At 36.5% G+C, this 27,624-nt stretch overlaps 1 protein-coding gene across 4 annotated transcripts in view; it reads left to right on the top strand.

Annotated features, from left to right (window-relative positions):
* The window catches only part of LPGAT1 (lysophosphatidylglycerol acyltransferase 1), a 110,724-nt gene extending 84,561 nt beyond the window's left edge, over positions 1–26,163 (top strand). Inside the window, exons 8-9 of one of the 4 annotated variants that reach the window (XM_056815891.1) lie at positions 8,689–8,795; positions 20,392–26,163. In XM_056815891.1, coding sequence (XP_056671869.1) covers positions 8,689–8,795; positions 20,392–20,543 — 259 coding nt within the window. In that variant the 3' untranslated portion in view covers positions 20,544–26,163. The other 3 variants (XM_056815893.1, XM_056815894.1, XM_056815892.1) reach the window with 3 other exon arrangements.
* The last annotated feature ends 1,461 nt before the right edge of the window (positions 26,164–27,624 follow it).

The following is a 27,624-nucleotide window of genomic DNA, read 5'->3' as shown; positions in this document are numbered from 1 at the left end:
CTACCTTGTTGAAAAGACAGTGGTTTGTTTTGTGATTCCATCTCTTAAATCCTTATTCTGATAATTCCATTGCCTTCCTCATTCCTTTTAGTTTATAGCTGTCATACGCCAAGATACTGTATCCGCAACTGGGATGAGCAGGTCATTATTTTGCTATATCATTTGAAATTCTCTTTCAGTGTGACTTTAAAGCATATACATCAACTCACCACGTATTTGTGATAGTCATATTTTGGGTTATTCTATAGCTATGCCAGCGATATGTTTCCTTGGTTATCTCAGGAACAGAGCACATGTAGCAAAGCAATGTTAAGCAGCACTTTTATAATAGCTGAATTATTCAACTGTGATCATCCTTCTGTTTTCTCTTCTAAGGAGAATGATCTGGACTGGAAAGGGCAGTTCAAAAAAGGTTAGTAGGGAGTTGAAAGTAAGATAAATAGGTAGAAAAAGTAAAAGAGTACTTAGCTGACTGGATGAGTTCAAGTCACCAGGACCAGATGAACCACATACATCCCCAGGTACTAAAAGAGCTGGTCTTTGTGATTGCTGAGTTATTGTTATGGAAAGATCATCGAGAATGAGAGAACTGTAGTTTCTGAGATAAATATGTTCTGTTCTTCACAAAGTCAGAGACTTCATGGATGAAGGGTTGGCCTTAAATCCAGACCTGAGTTTAAGCCTAATCTCCTATGCATAGGCAGTGTGACCCTAGACAAATCACTTGGCCTCTCTGTGCTGTAGGCAACTTGAAGGCTATAAGTTGCAGTGAAATTACCACCTTGCACTGGAGAAAGTTTCCTCAAGTCTAGTTAATCTCTCTTCTTAGTGTTAAAGTGATAGTGGATATTTTGTTTTGGGGTTTGAAGTTTTTTTTTTTTAAACCCTTACCTTACCTTCCGTCTTAGAATCAATACTGTGTATTGGTTCCAAGGCAGAAGAGTGGTAAGGGCTAGGCAATGGGGGTCAAGTGACTTGCCCAGGGTCACACAGCTAGGAAGTGTCTGAGGCCAGATTTGAACCTAGGACCTCCTGTTTGGGCCTGGCTCTCAATCCACTGAGCTACCCAGCTGTCTCTTAGTGTACATTTAGTAAAGGAAATGGCGATCACAGAGAGCCAACATGGATTCAGTAAGACATCGTGTTATATAGCTTATGTGGGAATTTTTTCTTTTTCTTTTCCTTCTTTTAAAATTTCATTTCCAAATTCTCCTTCCTTTCAGCCTTTTGTTAAGTGAAAAAAAGAAAATTTAATAGGGATTTAAAAAAATAACTCGTATCATCTCAATCTTTTTTTTTTTTGAACAGGGTTACTATACTGGTAGATCAGGGAAATTCTTCAGTATAGTTAATCAGTGCTTCACCTAAGTATTTGATGTAATCCCTCATGCGTTTGTTGGGAAAATGACAGAAATATGGGCTAAATGATAATATTGATAGGCAAATTCAGAATTGCTTAACCCAAAATAATAGCTATTAATGATTAGGTGACATATCAAAAGGATGTCTTTGGTGGTATTTCCTAGCTACCTATGCTTTGATCTTTTAATATATTGTGAATGATTTGGATAAAAACATAGATAGCTTATCAAATTTGTTGGTGGTGTAAGTTTGAGATGTAAGGCCAATATACTGGATGAAAAGATCTTGACAGATTAGTTTGATAACACTGAATCTAATAAAAGAAAATTTAATAGGAATAAATATAAAATCTTATAATTGAACTCAAGAAATTAATTTTAGAATAGTATAGTGGAGGAATGATGCCTAGCACCATCAGAAAAAGATATGGGGAGTTTTAGTGGCCTGAAACTTTAATGTAAGTCTGATATAATCTTACAACTATTAAGAATCTTAAAGTTTAGTTCTTAGTATTACTTTTCAGGGAAGATAACAACAACATAGTATTTATATATTTCTGGGAGTTAAGATCCTATTATTATTCCCATTTTACAGATGAGGAAACCAAGATAAATAAAGGTTAAGTTGGCATGTTTAAGATCACAGAGTTCATAAGTATTTGAGGCAGGTTTTGGATTCAAGTCATCTTGACTCCATGTCCAGCGTTCTACCCACTGCATTTATCTAGCTGCATTGATATACTTGAGAACATCCATAAGAGGGCAACTAGGATGGTGCCTCAATTTCTTGCCCTACCAGGATTAGTCAAAGGAAATAAAAAGGAATTGACAACATTTTCTTTATTCCAAGATATTTGCCTTCTTTTTCTCAATAAGCCAAACCAACTTATCCTAAAAAATTGAGGCCATCAAAAAACCCAGATAATTTTTATGTTAAATTTTCTACTAGCTGGTAAATTTGCTGTAAGGAAAGATGATGTGGAATTTTCTACTTACCAGTTATAATTCTTAATATACTATGGATAAATGCTATAGTCTACATGTGATAACATATTTGTCAGCACCATGCACAAATACAGAAAACCATTTATGGACCATTCAAGATTATAAAGGTCATTACTTCTGAGTTGAGATAGGTAATCAGTTAATATTCGAGCGTCTACAAAAAGTTCAAGGGACCAAATTAGTGCTCAAACACAAGTGGGAACAAGTTAAACATTTCTTTGGCTCTTTAGTAGAAAGCAAAGTTTTCATGGTCTACCTGTTAACTAATTTCTTTGTTTTTGGAAACTTGATATTTGTATTACTCTTAAGTCTTCTTTCAGTTAATGTCTTTTAACATACTTGCCTTTGAATGGCCCTAAATAATTCTTTAAGTTGTGCTTGGCAAAATGGGGCAAGAACTATAATAAATCTTACATGAATTGACATCTGTTGTTTCACTATTATCCCATCCTACTCCCATTTTTAGTCTGTGATGGGTGAGAGTAATTTATTCTAGGCTAATTCTGAAAACCATCATTGCCTCACTTCATCTAGACAGAAATTATATGTTTACTTTAGCACTTAATCAGTGGAACAGAATGATGAGATCATTTTTGGTGGTCAGCTGTTTGGCCAAATTTACTGCACAGTTATTTATGTGATTCAAAACCAGGTATAGTTACCATCAGTTTTATTCATTGTACATGAACTTTCCTTGACATCAAAGAACTAGAATTTGAATGAAGCCAGGGAAACCAGGAGTCAGAGACAAGGAGGAAGAAAATTCCAAGCATGTGACCCATCATGAAAATGCCCAGTTAGGAGATTAAGTGTCTTGTTTTAAGGAACAAGCAAAAAACCTTAAAGTCATTGAATCACAGGACATGATGGTGAGTAAGGTGTAAGAAGACTGGAAAAATAAAAAAGGGGCTGGGTTGTAAATGGCCTTGAATACCAAATGGAGGATTTTATATTTGATCCTTAAGGTTTTAGAACCCACTGAAGTCTTACTGAATGAGGGTTGGAGGAAAACATAGCCAGACTCATGCTTTAGTAAAATCCCTTTGACAGTGGAGGAGAGGGTGGATTGGAGTAGGGAGAAACTTGTGGCATGGAAACTAACCAACGTGCTCTTGCAGTAGTCCAAGGATGGCATGAGGAGGACCTGTACCAGAATGGTGGCAGTGTCAGAGGAGAGAAAGGGGCAGAAATGTTACAAAGGTAAAATCAACAGACCTTGACAACATCTTGGATATGGGGTGGGAGGCGGGGTGAGAGATTGAGGGCTGAGGATGACACCTGTGATGTGAGCCTGGATGACTGGGAGGATAGTAGTGCCCTTTACAGTTATAAGGAAATTTGTAAGTGGGAGAGTTTGGAGGGAAAGATAATGAGTTCAGTTTTAGACATTTTGAGTTTTATAATGTTTTCAGGATATCCATTTTATTTTTGTTAAGATGCATTTGTTAGAAAATTAGTATCTTTATTTAAAATTCTTATCCAGTAAACATGCACAATCATTTGCCCTATGCAATCACATACAGTACTTAAATATGATTTTTATGAATTTAGGATCAAACTCAATCTTATGTGTCTCTGATTAGACATCAGAGTTTTGTTTCTGTTTTTTTAAATTATTTATTTAATTCCTTTTTTAAAAAAAACTGGTAGTTCCATATACTTTTTCTCCCACCAGCCTCTGCTTCACCCATTAAGAATGCAAGCAATATGATTTCAGTTATACATATGAAATCATGCAAACCATATTCCCATATTAGCCATGTTGCAGAATAGTAAAGTAAAAAAAAGTATGCTTTGATTTGTATTCAGAGTTCATTGGTTCTCTCTCTGGATGTAGATAGCATTTTTCATCATGAGTACTTCAGGATGTTTTTTAATCATTGTATTTTCACAGTAGATCATTGTTAGAATATGGCTTTTTCTGTGCTCACTTCATTTTGTATCACTTCCCAGGCTATATATAAGTCTTCCCAGGCTATTCTGAAACTATCCCTGTTGCCATTTCTTATAGCACAGTAGTATTCCATTACATTGAGATATCACAACTTGTCCAGCCATTCCCTAGTAGATTGACATCCCCTCAATTTCCAGTTCTTTGCCAACCCAAAAGAGAACTGCTGTGAATATTTTTGTACAGATAGTTCCTTTTCCTTTTTCTTTGATCTTTAGGATACAGACCTACTAGTGGTGTTGCAGAGTCAAAGAGTATACACAGTTCTATAATCTTTTGAACAAATTTCCAAATTGTTTTCTAGAATGGTTGGACCAGTTCACAATTCCCCCAACAGTGCATTTTAGTTCTAATTTTTCCACATACCCTCTAGCATTTTTTCTTTTCTCTCATTTGTAGCCGGTCTGATAGGTGTGAAGTGGTACCTTAGAGTTGTTTATTTTACATTTCTCTGATCAGTAGTGATTTAGATAATTTTTTCATCTGACAATAGTTTTGATTTCTTCTTCTGAAAATTGCCTGCTTATATCCTTTGACTGTCAATTGGGGAATGGTTCTTATTTTTCTAAATTTGACTCACTTCCTTATTTATTTGAGAAGAGAGGACTTTATCAGAGATATTTGCTACAAAATTCTCCACCTCCACCCCACCCCCAGTATCCTGCTTTTTTTTTCTTCTAATTTTGACTGCATTTGACCAGTGTCTCATTGTTTTGATGATTACTGTTTTGTAATATGGTTTGAAATCTGGTATTGCTAGGCTACCTTCACATTTTTTTTTCATTAATTCTCTTGATATTTTTGAACTTTTTGTTCTTCCATATGTATTTTGCTATTTTTTCTTAGATTCATAAAATAATTAATTCTTTGGTAATTTGATTAGTATGGCATTGAATAAGCAACTTAATTTAGGTAGAAGTGCAGTCTACTCATGAACAGTTACTAATTCACCAGTTATTTAGATATTTATTTGTGTGAATAGTATTTTATTATTGTGTTCATGTAGTTCCTGAATTTATCTTGGCAGCTTGACTCCCAAGCAGTTTATATTGTCTCCAATTATTTTAAATAAAAATTCTTTATCTCTTGCTATTGGGCTTTATTGGAAATTCTCATGATTCTATGGATTTATCTTATATCCTGCAACTTTGCTAAAATTGTCCCTTATTTCATCTAGGATTCTCCAAGTATGCTATCATATTGTCTAAAAAGATCAATAGTTTTGTTTCCTCATTGACTATTTTTATTCCTTCAATTTCTTTTTCTTGTCTTATACCTATAGGTAGCATTTCTAGTAGTATTTTTGAATAAGAGTTGAATTCATTGATTGAATCCTTGCTTCACCTTTGACCTTATTGAGAAACCTACTAGTTTATTCCCATTATAGAAATGCTTGCTGATGATTTTAGATAGATACTTCTTATTTTAAGAAAGACTCCATTGGTACCTATGCTTTCTAGTGCTTTTAATAGGAATGGAGACTAAGAAGATAGGTGGGAGAACCAAGAGGGAGCAGGGTCACAAAAACTTAGAGAGAAAAGAGTATTAAGGAGAAGATGGTAAACTGTTAAAGCCTACAGAGAGGTCAAGAAAGATGACGACTGAGAAAAGATCATTAGATTTCACAGTTAAGAGGAGTAGTTCCTTTGGAGAGAATATCAGTTGATGAGGTTGGAAACCAGTCTATAGATGTAAGAAGAGGTCAAAAGAAACAGAAATGGAAGCCATCTCAAGGAATTTATCCACAAAAGGGAGGTGAGATACAAGATGATAGCTGATAGGGATAAATAGATCAAGTGAGAGTTTTTTAAGGATGGGGGAGATGTTGGAGCATATGTACGTTGACAGTAAAGAAGCAGCTATGAGACAGGGAGAGATGGCAGAGAAGTGAGAAAGGAGGCAGTCTGCTGGGGAAAATGAGATGAAATTTGTATCACTTGTGCAGGGTTTTGCTTTGGCAAGAAGGGCCACCTCATGAGATCAGGGTCTGAAGGTGAAAATGGGGAAGAAGGCATCTGGTGAGGACAGGAAAGAGGGCTATTTTAGGAAATGGTCTCAGTATTTTTCAGTAAAATAGAAGGCAAGTTCTTAGCTCAGAGGGGTGGGAGAGGGGAAGTATGGAAAGTTTGAGGAGGGATGACTATAGTGAGTTGTGTTATCAAGGCCATCATGGAGGGGTAAAAAAAAAATGTGGCCCCACATCAGATTGGGAAACAAATTTGTAGTTGATTTAGCACAGTGCCATATTAGGGAATGCTGAGCCCTGGAATGACTGTGTATTCTTTATATTTTTCTTAAAATTTGCTGGACTGTATATGTATGAACAGTGGTTAAAAAACCAACATAAAACTAGTGGAATTTTCAATCCTTCCCAGTAGAAAAAAGATCTTGTTTATTTAGATGTTTTTAGAGCTGGAATTGACTTTAAAATCCATTGAATCTAACCTTATTTTCATGATAAGGAAATTGAGCCCCATAGAGCTTAATGGACTTTCCTGTCAATACACAATGTATGGATCCTTCCTACCATCTTTGGGACTCCATGTCCAACACAGCGATTGGCAGAAGGGAAACAGGGAGATCATAGTTGCCAAAATTTCCATGTCTCTTTTTTCAAAAATAAGATCATTTTTCTGGCTAGGTACCTGCTGCTTAGGAAACAGGATAGGGCCTCTTCTGAATGCCTTATGCAGTGCTTTTACACCCACTTGGAGATGTTCATGATTCCTAGGGATTCCTCCACTTCACGTCCATTTAGCTGCCATTGACATTTCATCCCATTTGTGTTCAGTTAGCTTGTGGCACACACATATGTAGCCACAATCCGTGTAGAGATCATTTCACTATATATTTGTTGGATGTCTGTTACTAGTTGCTCTCATCTTTTAGCTTGACTAACATTCTCTGCTTTAGTCAGAAATCTCCTTTTACTTCCTGTAGACTCTTTTTCTTTCTCTTCCTCTTTGAGACAGTCTTCCCATTTCTTTATAGTTAATATGTAGACCTATCCTAGTTTCCTGGCACAATCCCTTGTATTCTTTCCTCCCCATCTTTTAAAAAAAACTCTTACCTTCTATCTTAGAATCAATACTGTGTATCAATTTCAAAATAGAAGAGAGTTACATAAGGGCTTGGCGATTGGGGGGGGGGGGCGGGGTAAATGACTTGCCCAGGGACACCCAGATTAGGAAGTGTCTGGAGCCATATTTGAATCCCAGACTTCTATCTCTAGGCCTGGCTCTCAATCTACCAAGCCATCTAGCTCCCCCTCTCCCTCAATATTATTTTAGTATTGTCTTATGTTAAACTTAATCTTTAACATAATGTCATTTGATCTGTGGATGTGAGCTCTTTGAAGGCAAGAGCCATGGTTTTTACTTCCTTTGCATCTCTCCCCATCCCTTAGTACAGTACCTGGCACACATAAGCACTTAACAAATGTTTGTTGACTGCTTATTGACTTGGGATTAGAAAGTTCTGGGTTTGAGTTCTAACTTCAGCATTTATTAATTATATCATCATGAACAAATCATTGTGCTTCTCTGAGTTTCCATTTCCTTATCTGTAAAAAATGAAGGTATAGTGCCAACTTCACAAGGTTGTTTTGAAGCTCAGATACTATAATGCATATACATTTTATAAGCCTTAAAGTGTTTATTCAGCTATCAATTATGATTATCATTGTTCATTCTCAGAAATGATCCTGGGGACAAGTCATTATCTTGCTTTATTACTCTTTTATATTTAATGTTCTGCATTCTATTGCATACATAAGTGGTAAAACAACTGCTCTATGTAATTGAATTTTAAAAAGCATTCGAATTGAGCATATCTTCTGTAGACTCACTAACAACATCTTTGGAACAATTCCAGGAGCAGATGGGATGACAGGGATGCTCTTAATAAATTATTTTGATTTCTATATTTTGAAAGTTTTTAATTTCATGTAGTTTTTGGAGATCATGGATATTTGGTATGGCAACATATATCGAAAATATTATTCTTAAATTTTGTATCCATCAATGTTATGTTGTTGTGGCAATTGTGAGCAACAGTTCTATCTATAACAATCAGTTTCAGTACAGTTCTTCATTATGTTGCTCTTGTTATAAATCCAGATCATAAATATCCTTGTAAAAACTCACACTTTTGAAGATAGGTATCTCTGTCTACAAATTGCATTTGGATTCCATCCAAATAACCATTAGCAGAAATTAAGAACACTTGCTTTGACTTGAAATGGACAAAATAAGTATACTGGTACCTTTCTAAGTAGTTTTGGTATCTCTGATTTGCAAAAACCTCAAAAGTTGTGGGAAAACTGATTTTGATTTTTGAAATGATATGACATAACTTTTGTGTTCTGATTAGGATTTTTCCAATTAAAGATGTACCTTTGGAGAACGATGCCCTTACTAATTGGCTCTATGAGCGGTTCATTGAAAAGGAGGACCTCTTATCACATTTTTATGAAACAGGTGAGCTTTTCTCCTTAAAACTTATATATGAAATATGTCCAGTTTGCTCAAAGCTTGTTTTCTAGGTGGATAACAGTGCTTTGAATAATTCCAAGTACCTTAAAGCCCTTTGCTTTGGGACTTCCGGGTAATCATGGCTGCAATCTAGACGCCACACGCTTCCTCTCCCCGGCACTGAACGAAATACACTACATCAAAGGAGCATAAAAATCACCTTTGGCGGAACAGGACTCCCCAGTATCCCACAGAGGTGAAGGTACGTGGGGCTTGAACATTTCCACACTATAATAAGAAGGAGGAAAAGCTTGCACAGAAAAGTGAACTGAGCCACCCTTCCCCCCCCCCCACCTCCACCACCAAACCAGAGTGAGCTACCTGAGCACTCACTGGGACAGCGAGTGAGTGGGGAACTTCTCTGTCGGGGAGGGGGGGAGGCACTCCAGGGTCCTTGGGATCTGGGGACTGCCAGGAAAAAACATCTCAGGGCGGTTTCACTGGAGAACCCGGCGCTGAGCATGGGGGTCAGCGGAGCTGTACTTGGGGCGGCTGCGCTGAACATCTCCGCGGAGCTAAACACCAGGGGCGGACCACGCGCTGATTATCTGGGTGGAGTTGAACACCTGGGCAGTGTGGCTGTGATCAGGGAACCAGCGCTCTAAGAAACCTCGGAGGCTGGGAAGAACTAGTGTGAAGCAACCTAAATTCACAGAAAAACCACCCATATAACCCAGACCCCAGACCAAAAAGGAAAGGGGAATAAAACTACCAAAGGGATGGCTCACATGGCCCAAAATCAAGCCTCCAGGAAGAAAGGGAAAAAAGTGACTATTGAAAACTTTTATGGTGGAAGTACCCAAGGAAAAGAGGAGAATGAGGGGGAAATCCAAAAAAAATCAGAACATGCCTCCCAAAATGGAAACTATCAACAAGCTCTGGAAGATCTCAAACTGGAACTTATCCAAAAGATGGAAACCTAGAAAGAAAAATGGGAGAAAGAGATCAGTAGTCTGACAGATAAGACTGCTCAATTGGAAAAAAGAGCTCGAAGCATCCAATAGAAGGGCAGACAAAGCTGAAAAGCAAAACCAATCCCTAACAACCAGAATTAAGCAACTCGAAGAAAGTGAGATGATAAAACAGCAAGAATCAATAAAGCAAACCCAAAAAATTAATGAATTAGAAGAAAACATAAAATATCTCACTGAGAAGGTCACTGATCTGGAAAACAGAGGGAGAAGAGAAAAACTCCAAATTATCGGTCTCCCAGAAAAACCAGAGATAAACAATAAACTCGATATTATTCTACAGGAGATTATAAAAGAAAATTGCCCCCACGTTCTGGAGCAAGGGGGCAAAATAGAAATAGAAAGGATTCATAGATCACCCTCTATATTAAATCCCCTAGGAATGTAACTCCTAGGAATGTAATTGCCAAATTCAAGAGCTTCCAAGAAAAGGAGAAAATCCTACAAGAAGTCAAGAAGAGGAGCTTCAGATATAAGGGGGCTCCCATAAGGATCACACACGACTTAGCGGCTAACACACTAAGAGACTGCAAAGCATGGAACACGATATTTAGAAAGGCAAGAGAGCTGGGTCTCCAACCAAGAATCAACTACCCAGCAAAACTGACTATATACTTCTAGGGGAAAGTATGGGCATTCAACAAAATAGAAGATTTCCAAGCATTTGCTAAGAAAAGACCAGAGCTCTGTGGAAAATTCGATATCCAAGCACAGAAAGCAAGAGAAACATGAAAAAGTAAATATGAAAGAAAGGGAAAAGGAGATAAATCTTATCTTTTTCTTTAAGTCAAACTCTCTTCTATAAGGACTACATTTACATCAAATTATATATATTAATATGTGGGGAAAATGTTTTGTGTAACTCTCATAAATTGTAGCATCATAAGAGTAGTTAGAAGAAACATGCATAGGGAAAGATTGGGGCATTAAGAAGACTTGGGGAAAGTGGGGGCAAAGAAAGGAAAAGGGAGGGGGGAACCGTCGATAATACTAAGAATAACTTCAAGAAATAGGGGGGGGAATCAATAGAATAATCTTTCCCATATAAAGATACACATGGGAAGGGAAGGGGAAGAACTCTCATATGAGAAGGAGAGGAAGAGAGCGTGAAGTAGAATTACTTAAACTCTCAGTGAAATCAAATCTGAGAGGGAAGAACATCTAGATCCAGTGGGATCCTGAATTCTATCTTATCCATCAGGGCAAGAAAGAAAGGAATATTAAGGAGGGGGAGGAGGGGAGGGAGTATAAAAAGGGAGGGAAGAGAAGGGGGGAGGGAGCATAAAAAGGGAGGGAAGAGGAGGGGGGAGGAGAAGGGAGCACAAAAAGGGAGGGGCTAGAAAGGGAAGCATCTCAAGGGAGGGGTCTAGGGGGACTGACCTAAAGCAAATCACTGGTTCAAAAGGAGATAGCTAAAGAAGAAAGGTCAGAACTAGGGGAAGGTATCAAAATGCCAGCGAATACACAAATGACAATCATAACTTTGAACATGAATGGGATGAACTCACCCATAAAACGTAGACAAATAGCAGATTGGATTAGACCCCAAAACCCTACCATATGTTGTCTTCAAGAAACACATATGAGACAGGTTGACACTCACAAGGTTAGAATTAAAGGTTGGAGTAAGACCTTTTGGGCCTCAACTGATAGAAAGAAGGCAGGAGTTGCAATCATGATATCTGACAAAGCCAAAGCACAAATAGACCTGATCAAAAGGGATAGGGAAGGTAAATATATTCTGCTAAAAGGGAGTATAGACAATGAGGAAATATCAAAAATCAACATGTATGCACCAAATGGTATAGCATCCAAATTTTTAATAGAGAAACTAGGAGAAGTAGGAAATAGACAGTAAAACCATATTAGTGGGAGACTTGAACCAACCACTATCAAATTTAGATAAATCAAACCAAAAAATAAACAAGAAAGAGGTAAAAGAGGTGAATGAAATCTTAGAAAAATTAGAGTTAATAGACATATGGAGAAAAATAAATAGGGACAAAAAGGAATACACCTTCTTTTCAGCACCACATGGCACATTCACAAAAATAGATCATACACTAGGTCATAGAAACATGGCACTCAAATGCAGAAAAGCAGAAATAATAAATGCAGCCTTTTCAGATCACAAGGCAATAAAAATATTGATTGGCAAGGGTACATGGAGAGCCAAATCAAAAATTAATTGGAAATTAAATAATATGATACTCCAAAATCGGATAGTTAGAGAAGAAATCATAGAAACAATTAATAATTTCATTGAAGAAAATGACAATGGCGAAACATCCTTTCAAACCTTATGGGATGCAGCCAAGGCAGTACTTAGAGGAAAATTCATATCCCTGAGTGCATATATTAACAAATTAGGGAGGACAGAGATCAAGGAATTGGAAATGCAAATCAAAAAACTTGAGAACGAACAAATTAAAAACCCCCAGAAGAAAACCATACTAGAGATCCTAAAAATTAAGGGAGAAATTAATAAAATTGAAAGTGACAGAACTATTGAGCTAATAAACAAGGCTAGAAGCTGGTACTTTGAAAAAACAGACAAAATAGACAAAGTACTGGTTAATCTAATTAAAAAAAGGAAAGAAGAAAGGCAAATTAACAGCATCAAGGATGAAAAGGGGGACCTCACCTCCAATGAAGAGGAAATTAAGGCAATCATTAAAAACTACTTTGCCCAACTATATGGCAATAAATATACCAACCTAGGTGATATGGATGAATATTTACAAAAATATAAATTGCCTAGACTAACAAAAGAAGAAATAGTTTTCTTAAATAATCCCATATCAGAAAAAGAAATCCAACAGGCCATCAAAGAACTTCCTAAGAAAAAATCCCCAGGGCCTGATGGATTCACCAGTGAATTCTATCAAACATTCAGAGAACAGTTAATCCCAATACTATACAAACTATTTGACATAATAAGCAAACAGGGAGTTCTACCAAACTCCTTTTATGACACAAACATGGTACTAATTCCAAATCCAGGCAGGCCAAAAACAGAGAAAGAAAATTATAGACCAATCTCCCTAATGAATATAGATGCAAAAATCTTAAATAGGATACTAGCAAAAAGACTCCAGCAAATGATCAGAAGGGTCATCCACCATGATCAAGTAAGATTTATACCAGGGATGCAAGGATGGTTCAATATTAGGAAAACCATCCACATAATTGACCACATCAACAAGCAAACCAACAAGAACCACATGATTATCTCAATAGATGCAGAAAAAGCCTTTGATAAAATACAACACCCATTCCTACTAAAAACACTAGAAAGCATAGGAATAGAAGGGTCATTCCTAAAAATAATAAACAGTATATATCTAAAACCATCAACTAATATCGTCTGCAATGGGGATAAACTAAATCCATTCCCATTAAGATCAGGAGTGAAACAAGGAAGCCCATTATCACCTCTATTATTTGACATTGTATTAGAAACACTAGCAGTAGCAATTAGAGAAGAAAAAGAAATTGAAGGCATCAAAATAGGCAAGGAGGAGACCAAATTATCGCTCTTTGCAGATGACATGATGGTCTACTTAAAGAATCCTAGAGATTCAACCAAAAAGCTAATCGAAATAATCAACAACTTTAGCAAAGTGGCAGGATACAAAATAAACCCACATAAGTCATCAGCATTTCTATATAATTCCAACACAGCTCAGCAGCAAGAACTAGAAAGAGAAATCCCATTCAAAATTACCTTAGACAAAATAAAATACTTGGGAATCTATCTCCCGAGACAAACACAGGATCTATATGAACACAACTACAAAACACTTTCCACACAACTAAAACTAGACTTGAGCAATTGGAAAAACATTAACTGCTTATGGGTAGGACGAGCCAATATAATAAAAATGACCATCCTACCCAAACTCATCTATCTATTTAGTGCCATACCCATGGAACTTCCAAAAATTTTTTTTACTGATTTAGAAAAAACCATAACAAAGTTCATTTGGAATAACAAAAGATCAATGCTATCCAGGGAAATAATGAAAAAAAATACAAAGGAAAGGGGGTCTTGCAGTCCCAGATCTCAGACTATATTATAAAGCAGCGGTCATCAAAACAATTTGGTACTGGCTAAGAGACAGAAAGGAGGATCAGTGGAATAGACTCGGCAAGCAACCTCAGCAAGACAGTATATGACAAACCCAAAGAACCCAGCTTTGGGGACAAAAATCCACTATTTAATAAAAACTGCTGGGAAAATTGGAGGACAATGTGGGAAAGATTAGGTTTAGATCAACACCTCACACCCTACACCAAGATAAATTCAAAATGGGTGAATGACTTGAACATAAAGAAGGAAACTATAAGAAAATTAGGCGAACACAGAATAGTATACATGTCAGACCTTTGGGAAGGGAAAGACTTCAAAACCAAGCAAGAGTTAGAGTTACAAAATGCAAAATAAATAATCTGGATTACATCAAATTAAAAAGTTTTTGTACAAACAAAACCAATGTAACCAAAATCAAAAGGGTAGCAACAAATTGTGAAACAATCTTCATAAAAACCTCTGACAAAGGTTTAATTACTAAAATTTACAAAGAGCTAAATCAATTGTACAAAAAATCAAGCCATTCTCCAATTGACAAATGGGCAAGGGACATGAACAGGCAGTTCGCAGCCAAAGAAATCAAAACTATTAATAAGCACATGAAAAAGTGCTCTACGTCTCTTATAATCAGAGAGATGCAAATCAAAACAACTCTGAGGTATCACCTTACACTTAGCAGATTGGCTAACATGACAGCTATATAAAGTAATGAATGCTGGAGGGGATGTGGAAAAGTGGGGACACTAATTCATTGCTGGTGGAGTTGTGAATTGATCCAGTCATTCTGGAGGGCAATTTGGAACTATGCCCAAAGGGTGATAAAAGACTGTCTGCCCTTTGATCCAGCCATAGCACTGCTGGGTTTGTACCCCAAAGAGATAATAAGGAAAAAGACTTGTACAAGAATAATCATAGCTGCACTCTTTGTGGTGGCCAAAAATTGGAAAACGAGGGGATGCCCATCAATTGGGGAATGGCTGAACAAATTGTGGTATATGTTGGTGATGGAATACTATTGTGCTAAAAGGAATAATAAAGTAGAGGAATTCCATGGAGATTGGAACAACCTCCAGGAAGTGATGCAGAACGAAAGGAGTAGAACCAAAAAAACATTGTACACAGAGTCTGATACATTGTGGTACAATCGAAGGTAATGGACTTTTCCATTAGTGTCAATGCAGTGTCCCTGAACAATCTGCAGGGATCTAAAAAATACTATCCACAAGCAGAGGATAAACTGTGGGAGTAAAAACACCGATGAAAAGCAACTGCTTGACTACAGGGCTGGAGGGGATAAGACTGAGGAGAGACTCTAAATGAACACTCTAATGCAAATTCCAACAACAGGGAAATGGGTTCGAGTCAAGAACACATGTGATAACCAGTGGAATCGTGCGTCGGCTATGGGAGAGGGAAAGGTGGTGGGAGGGGGGAAGGGGAGGAAAAGAAAACGATCTTTGTTTCCAGTGAATAATGTATGGAAATGACCAAATAAAATAATGTTTAAAATAAAAAAAAACCCTTTGCTTTGTAATATACCATATGTGTTAAGAAAGATGTTAATGGGTTTTTTTTTTCTAAAATAGCACCACCCATCTTAGTGTTGATCACATACTTGAATGTGTTTTTTTTTTCCATTTTATCACCTAGATCTTTGATAAGTAATAAATAGCACTGTCTTGTCAAAAGATTAACTTCTATATAGGTTGACTACTCTTTGAATGTTTGTACACTTCTGTTTATAAGTTGGCCTGTGGAAAAGTATTTTAAAATGTGCAGAACAGAAAAAGAAAGCCCTTCTAAGAAACATATTGATAGTTAATTGAGAGCTGCTTTATATTTGGTCTTAACCAGTTTCACGAAAATAATGCATAAAATGGTTGAACTTCAAAAGAGTTTTGGTTATTTAGAGAGGGTATGTTGGTATAATAGCTCTGCTAAGGAAATTTTTTTCCTAAATGGAAAGAGACCATATCAGGGACTTTTTTGTGCTGCAGAGTCCATATGCTTGTTATCAAAGGTACTGATATTCTCCTTTATTCTAGAAAAAGCAAAAAAAAAGTTTTCCAATACAAACAGTGATAGAGGAGCTAGATACTAGATAAATAGTAGCACTGTGTTTTCAGTGGGGATACTAAATGAAGCAAAGAACACATCTCTTAAGTTAGAAACAGATTATTAATGGTTTTTGATGTCAAGTTTTCATGAGCCCTTAAGAATCAGAGTTGGCCAGTTTAAAGGCAACTTGTGAACTGGGTAAAAGTTTTTTTTTTGTTTTTTTTTTAACACCTGGAATATATAGATGAAAGGTTTTAGAGTAAGAAAGTCAAGCCTAGACAAAAGAGTGATAGAAAACTGTTGAAGTTTAGTTGAGATGAGATTTTACTTTACCCAAATGTTTATATTTCTTTAAATATTTTTCTAAATTGAGTAGGTATGGTGATAGTAATACTTTAGTAAATTTTTAGTAGGAAAATTGTATGCTCTTTCAATTATCAATCCCAGGAAAAATGTAGCCAGTGACTCGTACAACTCCATTTTCAGGGCATTACATTCACCTGAGGGCAGCTACTCAATTATAAACATGAAACCTTGGGTAGGGAGTGGGGTAAAGTAGTCTTGATTTATTCTTCTCTTGGATAAGTATGTTTTTCTTTGTCTCTGCCTCATTATTTGAAGCCATTCTTTCTCCCTTTTCTTTGCCTCCAGCATGAGATATTCTATCAAGGTTATTGTAAATCTAAGGCACAAATGACAGATCTGTTCTTGTTAACAAAGAAATCTAAGATCAAGGAGACTTTCTAGACATGCTATTTAAAATGTCAAGTTTTTGTAAGATTGCTTAAAACCTCAGAATTAAAGTGACTCCTAAATAGGTGGACAAATGAATAAAAATATTTTTTCTTTATAATTGATGATAGCATCTGTAGTTAACTGACAGTAAATCTGTGTAATAAAATTAATGAAACCTAATTTTTTAGCAAGAATAGGTTAGCCTCTTTATTAATAAGGTAAAATACAGAAGTGTGTTTCTTAACACATAATTATAGAGTACATTATTGGAATGAATTATTCATGCTTAATAAAAAATAATTATTTGGAAATGGAGTCACGACAGTTCAGTTTCTTCATGTCTTAACTGCACAAATGCAATTCAGGTATCTGAAAGACAGAATAAAAATGGTTATTAGGAAGCCAATACCCCCTCCCCCCAAAGAGAGACTTTTAAAAAATATATTGCACTTTCAGTTTAAGTCCCCAGATATCAAACAACTTGATCCTGGGGTGCTGAAATAATTGGCAAATGTAATTAATGGGCCATTGTCAGTGATCTTTGAATGATCAGAAGCCGGGAAGAAGCCTGCAGGTCTGCAGAAGGGCAAGTGTCCTGATTTTCAGAAAAAGGAAAAGAATGGAGCCTACAAATTATAGATAATATGTTTCCTGGCCAAATTCTATATTTTATTATTAAATTGATGCTTAGTGATCTTCTAGACAAGAAAACAGGAGACAGTTAGGTGGTTCAGTGGATAGGACTCTGAGTCTGACCTGAACTGAAATCCAGTCTCAGACACTAGCTGTGTAACCTTAGCAAGTCATTTAACTCTTTGCCTTAATCTCCTGGAGAAAGTAATGGCAACCACTCTTAATATCTGTGCCAAGAAGACACCATGAACACAGAACACAGACACAGAACTGGTATGCCATGTTATGGTTCATGAAACCACAGTCAGACGCAACTGAACGACTCAACAACAGACAAAACAGTCATCACATAGAACGAGTGCGATTCCATCATTTTAGATTAACCTCCTTTCCTTTTTTGACAGGATGACTAGACTGTAGGTTAGGGGAATACTAGAAATGTAATTTACTTAGATTTCAGCATAGAATATAACCATCTTTCCTTATAATTTTACAGATAAGGATGTGAATTGCATAATAGTTGGGTGGATACTAACTGGTTGAATGGCTAGACCTCAAAAATTAGTCACTGATAGTTTAATGTCAGCCAGAAAGGTCATCCCTAGTGGCCTGTAGTATCCTGGACCCTTGGGGATTTAAAAGTGAGCACGGTGCTCAGAAGAATTGACCAGCCAGTCTTTGCTCAAAGTAGTAGAATCTTATTTGTGGGATGTACAGGACAGGTGGGGACGTGGAAAGGGGAGGGGAGGGACAAGGTAAGGACACCAGGAAACAACCCTCCTGGCCTCCAAACCAGAGCAGCAGTGGAAATCTCCAGAATTAGTGCAACATCTCAGTCCTAACTTGTACAGTGACAGACACCTACAGAAGTAGAAGAGATAAAGAAAAGATCTGGACAAAGCTTTTGATACAGTGACCTTTGGGCAATGACAGGCAGAGGGAGGCAGTCTATCCAACAGTTATCTTTAGGACTTGGTGTATAGTTACATCTCACAGCTCTTCTCACTGGCATTCTAGTTAGGTGAGCTTTGAGATGCAGATATGGGATGGAGGTTTTATAGCAGTTACAAGATTTTCTTGATTTCCTATTTCTGTTGTTCCAGGAAGTGGGGGGGGGGGGGGAGGGACCACCAGTTAACAAGGCTACATATGAGATGGTAGGTTCTAGCAGAAAAGTTCCAGCCAGACATGAAACACACACACACACACACACACACACACACATATATATATATATATATTATATATATATATATATATTGTGTATACACACATAAATACACATACATGGAATGACATTTTTTATGGTACTTTTCTTCCAGTAGGTATATAATAAAAGTTTGTTAAATTGAAAAAAGGGTTTTTTTTGACAGTAGTGAAAATGATAACTAGCTTTATGGTTTTACAAACCATTGTCTATATATTTTATCTCATCTGATCCTCATGACAAACCTATAAGGTAGGTACTATTATTATCTTTATTTTTATAGGTGAGGAAATTGAAGTTTAAACTGCTTATGTGACCCGCCCAGGATCATACAATTAGTCATTTATCTGAGGCAGGATTTAAACTCAAGGCTCTTTTATCTACTGTGCTACTCAGAAAAGCCATAATGTTGCACCAAGATAATAATATTGTCTGTTGAGTGGGCAGCGCACAAGCCTTTGTCCCAAGCAATATGACTGCTATTTCTGAAAATCATTTTTAGGTCTACCATTTTGAGGACTTTTTTTTTTAACCCTATCTTCTGTCTTAGAATTGATACAGATATCAGTTTCAAGGCAGAAGAGCAGTAAGGTCTAGGCAATTGGGGTCAAATGACTTGCCCAGGGTAACACAGCTAGAATGTGTCTAAGGCTAGATTTGAACCCAGGACCTCATATCTCCAGGCATGGCTTTCTATCCAATGAGTCACCTAGCTACCTCTTGGAGCTTATTATAATGGAAAGTAGACACCCAGAGACAGATGGATGAAACATGACTTATGAAAACAAAGAAGCTAAAAAAGGTCTATATAGTACTAGAATTCTGAAAACTTGAGTAATGGATTATGGAACTTAAAGGTGTTTGCTGTAAATTTATTATAATCAACTTGTGTCCCTGTGGGTTATGTTGTCTGAAAGATCAACAACGAGCATCAAACGTTGAAAATGCTAAAGAATAACATAAAAGTGATGAAATAATGATTTTCATGTCATAATGACTTTCCTTCTCAGAAAATAATTTAAGTACATTATTTATCTTTCCTTTTATGTGATTCAAATATTTTTCACAAAATAAAATCATATTTTGAAAGATGAGGTAGATATAATTCTCTTATGTCTCAGCAAAAATATTAGGTAAAATGTTACAGAAATAAAGAGGTTGGTTATTGTGGCATCCCAGTTATATTCTAATCTTGAAAGTATTATTGATGTTGTAACCTCTGTGCTCATATACCAGACTTATGGTCATATTATTTTTTGATCATTGTATTTAATTAATACTCTGTTAATTCTGACCATTCTCCAAACCTATAGTCCAAAGGTCAGAAGAATTCCTGGGTAGGACATTAGTTGCCATAGGGTCCTAGTTCCTACCTTGTTAGACCAGATTCCATACCAGGTCACATGCTTAATTAAACTCCTCCTCTTTGATCTTGTGGTTTTCAATTGAGTCAATGTTAAAGTCTTATGCCATGTCACATGATCATTAGCTACCTCCCATTCCCCATTTCTTGATTCTCCAATAAAAGATTGGGGACATGTGTAGTGAACTCACATGTTGGAGCCCATGTTATTCAACTCTTGGCCTCTGAGACTTTCTTCCTTTTTTATGTTCCGTCTCTCTCTATCCTCTTCACCCATTTTCCCTCGGTTTCTAACTTTCCTTCTCAGGTGTCCACCCACGAATATATTAATTTGTGGCTAAAGGCAGTTACAATTACTAATTATAGGCTCAAAATAAGAGAGATAGATACTTTTCGTTTAGTTCTTAGTTCTGTGTTTTGTTAATAATTTATTCCAGGAAACTAATGCCACACAAATTAACTTTTCTGCTTTATTCTTTTAGGAGCTTTTCCTCCCGAAATGGGCCAGAAGAAAGCCATTTCTAAGGAGATGACCCTCAACAACATGTGGCTATTTTTCATACAGTCATTTGCATTTTTATCAGGCTATATGTGGTACAACATTCTACAGTATTTTTATCATTGCCTATTTTAGGAGTTGAATGGGACCTATGGACACCATAAGAGTTTAGGCTTTTGCAAATGTGCATTATATTACATGTACAAATGAGAATATACGCAAGTAAAGGAAATTGGATAGCCAGCTTAATTTTTATCCCTCTTTGGGGAAATTTTAAAACTTTACTAAAAGTGAGATTCAGTAATATAATGACCTGCTAATGTATTTTAAGAACTTTCCATGTTTTTAAAAGGCATACTATACACAAACATCCTATTGGGAGAAGAGGAGATCATAGCATCATTGTGGAAGACTAAGAGAAATTATATCACCACCGAATATGCTTGGAAACTTAGTTCAAGTTTAGAAAGCTCAATTTTCCTCTTATCCAGTACTCTGTACTACTACAGTGTTCTAGAAATCTCTCATTTCCACCAATTAAAGTTGTGTTGCCACTAACATTTCTGGGAGCAGTTGGGGCCTTCTGCATAACTGTTTCTTGGTCATCAGTTACTATTTTTAAAAAACAAAACAAAACAGAAAAAAAAAACCCATTCCTAAACACCTAAGTGAAATATAGAGTCAGAATTCTCTGTGGAAAAAGCCAATGCTCATTAGGCATAATAGTACTAGGATGTGTTTAAACAACAACTGAAATCTACCCTGGCTATCTTGATCTCTTCTTTGTGAGATTATCATTGAGCATCATGTTTACATGTGCTAATGCTTTCCCATTTTCTGAGGGAGCATAAAAATGTCTTGTCATTTGATTTCTCATCTTTAGAATACATTTCATGGGTTAATAATTATCTCTTGCAAAATGCACTTTTAAGAGATACAATGACAGTTAAGGAAAAGTCTATACTGGAGATCAGTTGAATCTTTATATGAAGTGAGTTTCCTGAGAGGCATTGCTGCCTCTGAAGGTTTACCTGAGAGCAGATACTCTTCAGCCCAGGAATGCTTTGGGTACCACACCATTAGGGATATGACAGTTACATAGTCAGAAGCCTTTTTTTTTTCCTTTCCACTTTGATGTGCTAACACTAAATACATTTGGGGATGGTTAGAACAAGTTAATGCCAAACAACTACATCTTCTGTTTAGGGAGAAAATAAATAGAGTAGTTAGTTGATTAGAAAACTAATAATAGCTAGAGCCACTCACTGGCTTAAAATGATAGGAAGTTATTCAGTCTCCTGTGACAAGGTACAAACATAGCCCTCTAGATATCTGTACAAACAGCACTATTGTTACCATATCAAAAGTAGTTGTTAGTCTCAGGAGAAGGAAAGTTAGAACTAGGAGGCAAGCTGACGCAAATGCAGCCTCTTTCTTCCAAAAGCTTTTTAAGTAGTCGGGTTCTTATTGATTGTTAGAAAATATAGTTCTTGTCATTCTGTTTGTGTGATTTACCTCGTGATAGAACCAAATTCTTCCTACAAAAGAGCTACATCGGTACATAGTTTGAATGGCAGATGTTGAGCTACTTGGGGTTTGGAATTGTAAAATTGTTAAGATCCAAGTATGTCAACTATAGTATTCCATGCTATCGGCAACACAGAATCCCCTGTTGCCTCTAATCACACAAATACCAATTTTGATAGGTAGTCTATAAGATAAAAATAAAGCTAAATATTTTTCATTTAAAATAAACCAAAAATTAGAAAGATGTGAATTTCCCCTCAGTTTTGTGGGAAAGATTAATTAACACCAAATATAAGTCCACGACAGCTTCATCCTTTAAGGTAACTCAGTGCATATGTAATAAAGAACATAATACAGTAAGTTAAATACCTCATTGACTGGAAGGACTGCTACTGGTAAAATGCAGAAGTGTTCATGTGCTTTGTTTTGGAAATATTCATTGTGAGATGAAATTTTGAAACCCAGCTTTTTATTGAGTGTCTATACACAGGGACAGTGTACACATGGAGCCCAGCTCATTCTTGAGGCACATAGCAAAAAAGTATAAAGCTAATTGTCTACCCTTCATATACAGGTGATCCCAAGGAGACCCTCATTCTGAAAGAACTCCATATAGTAGTTATTCTGTTGGGTTTCCCCTCAAGAGAAATGTAGATGTGACTTTAAAAATATTTCATTCTGATGTTCAGTTGAAAAAGAAAAGATTTTCTATAAAGGGACAGTTATACTCTTTAAACGATGGCACACATCAAAAAAGCTCTATCCTAAGATGGAGTACCTTTCCATAGTAGTGGGTCATTTCCAGTACCTAAGAAGGATGAGGATAAACAAGTGCGCTAATTACTTATGTGATGGGTTTGGGCAGTGTACACCTGGGTGTACAGTTGACCCTATAATTTTAAAAGTTTTTTTTTTTTTAATTTTATCTTTTCTGTTTGTAAAACGTATTTCAGAGCACTGATTTTAATTCCCTTTCCAGTGAGAGGCATTCTCCTACCTGCACTACAGAATGTGAAAGGAGAATCAGTATTCCTTCCTATATGGTAATCAGGGTGTTTTCTGTTGTTTAAAAACACAAACAAACCAAACTCAAATAAAATTTCAAGTTTGCATTATAGTTTATGTGTGTAGGGGAAGGAGATTCAAAGGACTCACATTTTATCAAGGGAAAACATTGTGAAACTTTTAGGAAATAGCTACTGTGCTAGCAAAAGTTGTTTGGAGCTCATCAGTTGTCGGCCTGTAGAACCTCACCTCCTCTGCTTTTCAGTTGGTCTACCGTGATTGCCTCAGCAGAGATCAGTGTGTACTTCTAGAAACCCAGCAATCCTGAGCGTTGCTTTCTATTGGTAGGACCAGGAACTTGGTTTCAGTGACTACAAAAGTGATCTAAATATACCAATTGACCAGTATGAGAATGAGTCATTTGGTGTTTTAGGTGCATTGCTGTGGAGAAACCCATTATCCGGTGGAGGCTGGGGTGGTAAATTGCAGAAAGTAATAAAGGTTTAAAGGAGAAACAGGTTATCTACTATGTTTAGTTATGAGTAGACAATAGGTCTTTTTTAAAGGTAGCTGGTACGTTCAAGTCTATATGATTGAGTAGTTTCGTCAGTACAGCCAAACCTTGTTTATTACCTGGCTTTCTGTGGATAATTGAAATCTTCAGACCTGCTCTTCTTAATTTCAATTTCTTCTCTAGTCAAACCTTTGAACAGAAATGTTACCACGTAAAACTTTGATAGGTTTGATTTGTAGTTCCCCTGGTCATGTACTTCTGAATGTGCTATTGAAGAGTGAAATGAGTACAAGGTAACCATAAGAGGAAAAACAACAAGCTTGACTAATCCACAAACTGAATAATCAGTTCCTGAATAATCAAGAGTTGGCTGTATTAAAACTGTTCTCAAACTGTTTTACTAAATTGAAACCTTAAATCACCAAATGTAAACTTCTACGGTACATCAGTCTATTGTTAATGCCTTTGGGATTTGTTTTATGAATGTTCATTCTCCATGTGGATTTGTCTTAGTCATTTTCTTTTTTGACAATCACTTTACTTGAACGCTTCTGTAATATTTAAAGTTGGTTATAATAAATAATCTCCAATCATGATAAGTAGGAGTTGGGTTTGTGTTGATATTTAAGAAAAATTATTTGCACTGCTAAATAGGAAGATTTAATTATTTTCTTTTTTTTTCTCTTTTAAATAAAATTACATGGACTTTACCACGATGGTAGTATTCAGCTATGGTTCACATAAAGCAAAGAGTAAAAATAATCTTTTCTTGCCATGCAGTGCTGTGAACCATTACCTCTTGTTAAAAAGAAAGGAAAAGTCAAGTGCTGGGCTTGGCACACAAGTATATTGGTTTGGTTTATATGTGGGTAAATCAGAATGTGCTTGGGACCAAAACCGCCTAAGTGGGGGATATCAAAATCACAAAGAAGTCTGGGGTTCTTTGGAGCAGTCGATGGTCGGTGCTTTACTTCAACCATTTTGCACCCATCCCCAACAATTAGGAGCTGGGCCCTGGAAATAAATTGAGGGTGCTAGACTGTTGGGGGAAGGTGACTGGAGCCATATGAAAGATACAATATGGGTTTGTTTTTGTTTTTGTTTTTTGCAAAATTACATATTTGTGGATTTTTACATTTAGTATTTTTTTAAAACAGTTTAAAGAGCAAAATAAACTTGTATTCTAGTTGCAAAGTATGCACACATATATTTTGAATGGCTTTATTTTTATTGTGTAAAACTGTTGAACACAACTGTGATGCACAAATTCTTTACATGTTAAGGAGCCTATGCATTTGACAGTAACTTCTGTTTTATGATTGGGTAATGAAACAGTTATACATTGAACCACTGTTGTATTAAAACTCATTTAAGGTTATCACAAAGCTGTGTTTATTTTACGAAGTGGATTTTAGTTTTCCTAATGCCATATTGTTTACTTTAGCCTATTTGACCTTTCCCTTTTCCTTGGTGTATTATTTGCATGTTGTTCTGTATGATAAGAATGAATGTAAAGACTGTTGTGTCTAATTAATTTTTGTAAAGGGCTGGTCACATGTGGATCTGTTTTATTAATGCATTTTAAATGATTTTATTATCCAGATCACCTTTTCAGAAATTTGGTGTTAATACCAAAAAAAAACCAAACAAACAAACAAAAAAAACACCCCATAAAACAAAAATACCTTTTCTCAACAGAAACTAATAGCTGGTTCTATTTTTTTTAAACTGTGCAAGAAAATAAAGTTGATTTTCAAGATAAAGTGCTTCTAATTTTTGTTAGTTGAATGGGGTGTTTGGATCTGGGAGGTTGGGTTTTTTTGTTTTTTTTTTTTGGAGGGGGTCTACTTTCTGCATTGGGATTTGGAGGAAAGTTCATAAGGGAAAAGTTGTAAATTGATTGCCCCAGGCAGAGATCAGATGGCAAAAAAAAAAAAAAGCCTGCTTTTGTGTCCTCTTTAACTCTCTGTAGTGTCTTTACTCCATTTACAGCTCTCAGGAAAATGAATTCTCATCCCAAAAATTTATCTTTCTAGGCAGGAGCTTTCAAAGGCAAGAATAGCAATTAAAGGTGGGCTTGATCTTATGATTTAGAAAAATATTACAAGTCTTCCTGAAGAGCTTTATTAGTCACTACTTTTCTCAAAATTTACACATCTGCTTTCATTCATTCATCAAAGCCAAATAAATTCATCTATCTGTATCTCAAATTGGTTTGAACATTTGAAGTTTCAGATTTGTTGGTTGCAAGTTTGAGCCCTTTGAAAGTGTACTGGAACATCTTGCACAATCCACCAAACAAGGTGAATGGTCAGTTCAGTCTACCTCTTCTTTTTAGGTCAGGATTTAAACTATTATTTTGGGGGGAGGGAAAACCAGGATTTTTGTCTTATGTACATGTTTCTGTAAAAGGTGGAGAACAATTTGGGGGAAGGAACCTGAAAGCAAATGAGAAAACACGCAGAGATCTGTTTCTGACCAGCCCTATTTCTCATGAGTTTTGGGGGAAAAAAAGCCATTGTTTTTAATTCCCGCCTAAATATGAATGTTTGTTTTTAAAATGTTCATTCCTGCTGAAAAAAAATGTATTTTTAAAAGGAAAAAAATCCCTCTTTTGGCTATAAGATAAAGTCAGCTGTATGACCAGGTGTGACCATATCATAACATGCTGATATATGAGATAAATCAATAAATTTTTACCTCTCAGGATGTTGAGTAATCTTCTTTGTCATGGTAGTACTCATTTTGAGATCAGAGGTAAGATATATAGCCATGTGTTTGAGGTACTAGTAAGTTTTGTTTTTCAAAAACCCTCACCTTCCATCTTAGAATCAACACCATAAGAGTGATTAGGGCTAGGCAATGGGGGTTAAGCAATTTGCCCAGGGTCACACAGCTAGCAAGTGACTAGACTTGATCCCAGGATCTCCTATCTCTGGGCCTGGTCTATCCACCCACCTAGCTTCCCCCTTCCAAGGAATCTTGATGAGAAAATTTATCTGGAACTCACTGTAAAAATAGTTATCAATTCCCAATTTTGCAACTATCCCTCCCAAAAAAAGTGATTAATGGTGAACCTGGGTCCCTTTTCTACACAGTTGTTATTTATCCTTTATTTTCAAAGAGAACTAAAGACATGGGATGATATCTTGAGTTATTCATAAATTGGATTTAAGTGGGATAGTCATCAGCCTCACTCATTCTTCCAGAGTCACTGAAACTCAGCAGGAAGATAAAAGTTGGGACAATGGCCATGATGCAGTGGCTGACCTTGGTGTCTTCCATGCCTAATCAAGTTCTAAGTGCTCCACAGCACCCTCTTCAGCCAATTTAGCAGCCATTGGAACAAATTATTCTTTTGTACACCAAATGCTTTCCCAATCCCACCCCTCCAAAGCATAGCTGTAAATGCAGTGCTCAAAAAGAGCTTGTGATGTGGGAGAAATGCACCCAAATTTGTAGTAGGGTCTTGCTCCAACAATGGGAGCCTCAAAACTCCATTTAGTCCAGAAGTAAGAATTTTATTTGAAGTGGCCTATGGTGGTATAATAGCCTAATAGTTGGTGGAATAGTCAGAGGGCTAATCAGGTAGCCTTAGGGCTGATGGATAAGCCCAGGGGCTAGCAGAGTACCTTTTTTGGAGCTGATGGGTTGGAGTCGCAGCTCCACAGTAGGGTGGCAGCTTCCTCTGAAGAATGAAGCTTCCACCATGGGGTGGCACCTTCCATACCCTGTGGATCTGGGTTGGTATATTTATTGGGGTCTGGTAGCTTAGCATCGCCCTTTCCAAACTCTGGTGCAAGCCTGTCATAGGGAATAAGGAACATTGTACAAGAATGGAAGTCTTGGTGGGCAGGTGCCATGTTCCTCCATTGTCCACCTTGTCATCATTTGTCAGGGAGATGTCTTGCTGCCCTTCCAGAGTGAGAACATGGGAAAGGGATATGGTACATTGGAAGACCACTATAGATAATTATTTCTAGGAACAGTATAAGCAATTAATAAAACAGAATTGGTACAAAGCTGATGTCTAGCATAGAACATTACCCATCTGGTACACAGAGTGGATAATTAAACAACATATAATTCGTGCTTATTGCTGAAACTACAGGTGTTGCCGTTGCTGTTTAACTAGTGCTAACTAGTGAGAAATGCAAGATTTCAGATTAT

Source organism: Monodelphis domestica, chromosome 2, assembly GCF_027887165.1.
Source record: "Monodelphis domestica isolate mMonDom1 chromosome 2, mMonDom1.pri, whole genome shotgun sequence".
In the NCBI taxonomy this organism is placed as follows: Eukaryota; Metazoa; Chordata; class Mammalia; order Didelphimorphia; family Didelphidae; genus Monodelphis; species Monodelphis domestica.
The sequence above is the reverse complement of the archived record's forward strand: the minus strand, read 5'-3'. Positions and strand labels throughout refer to the sequence as shown.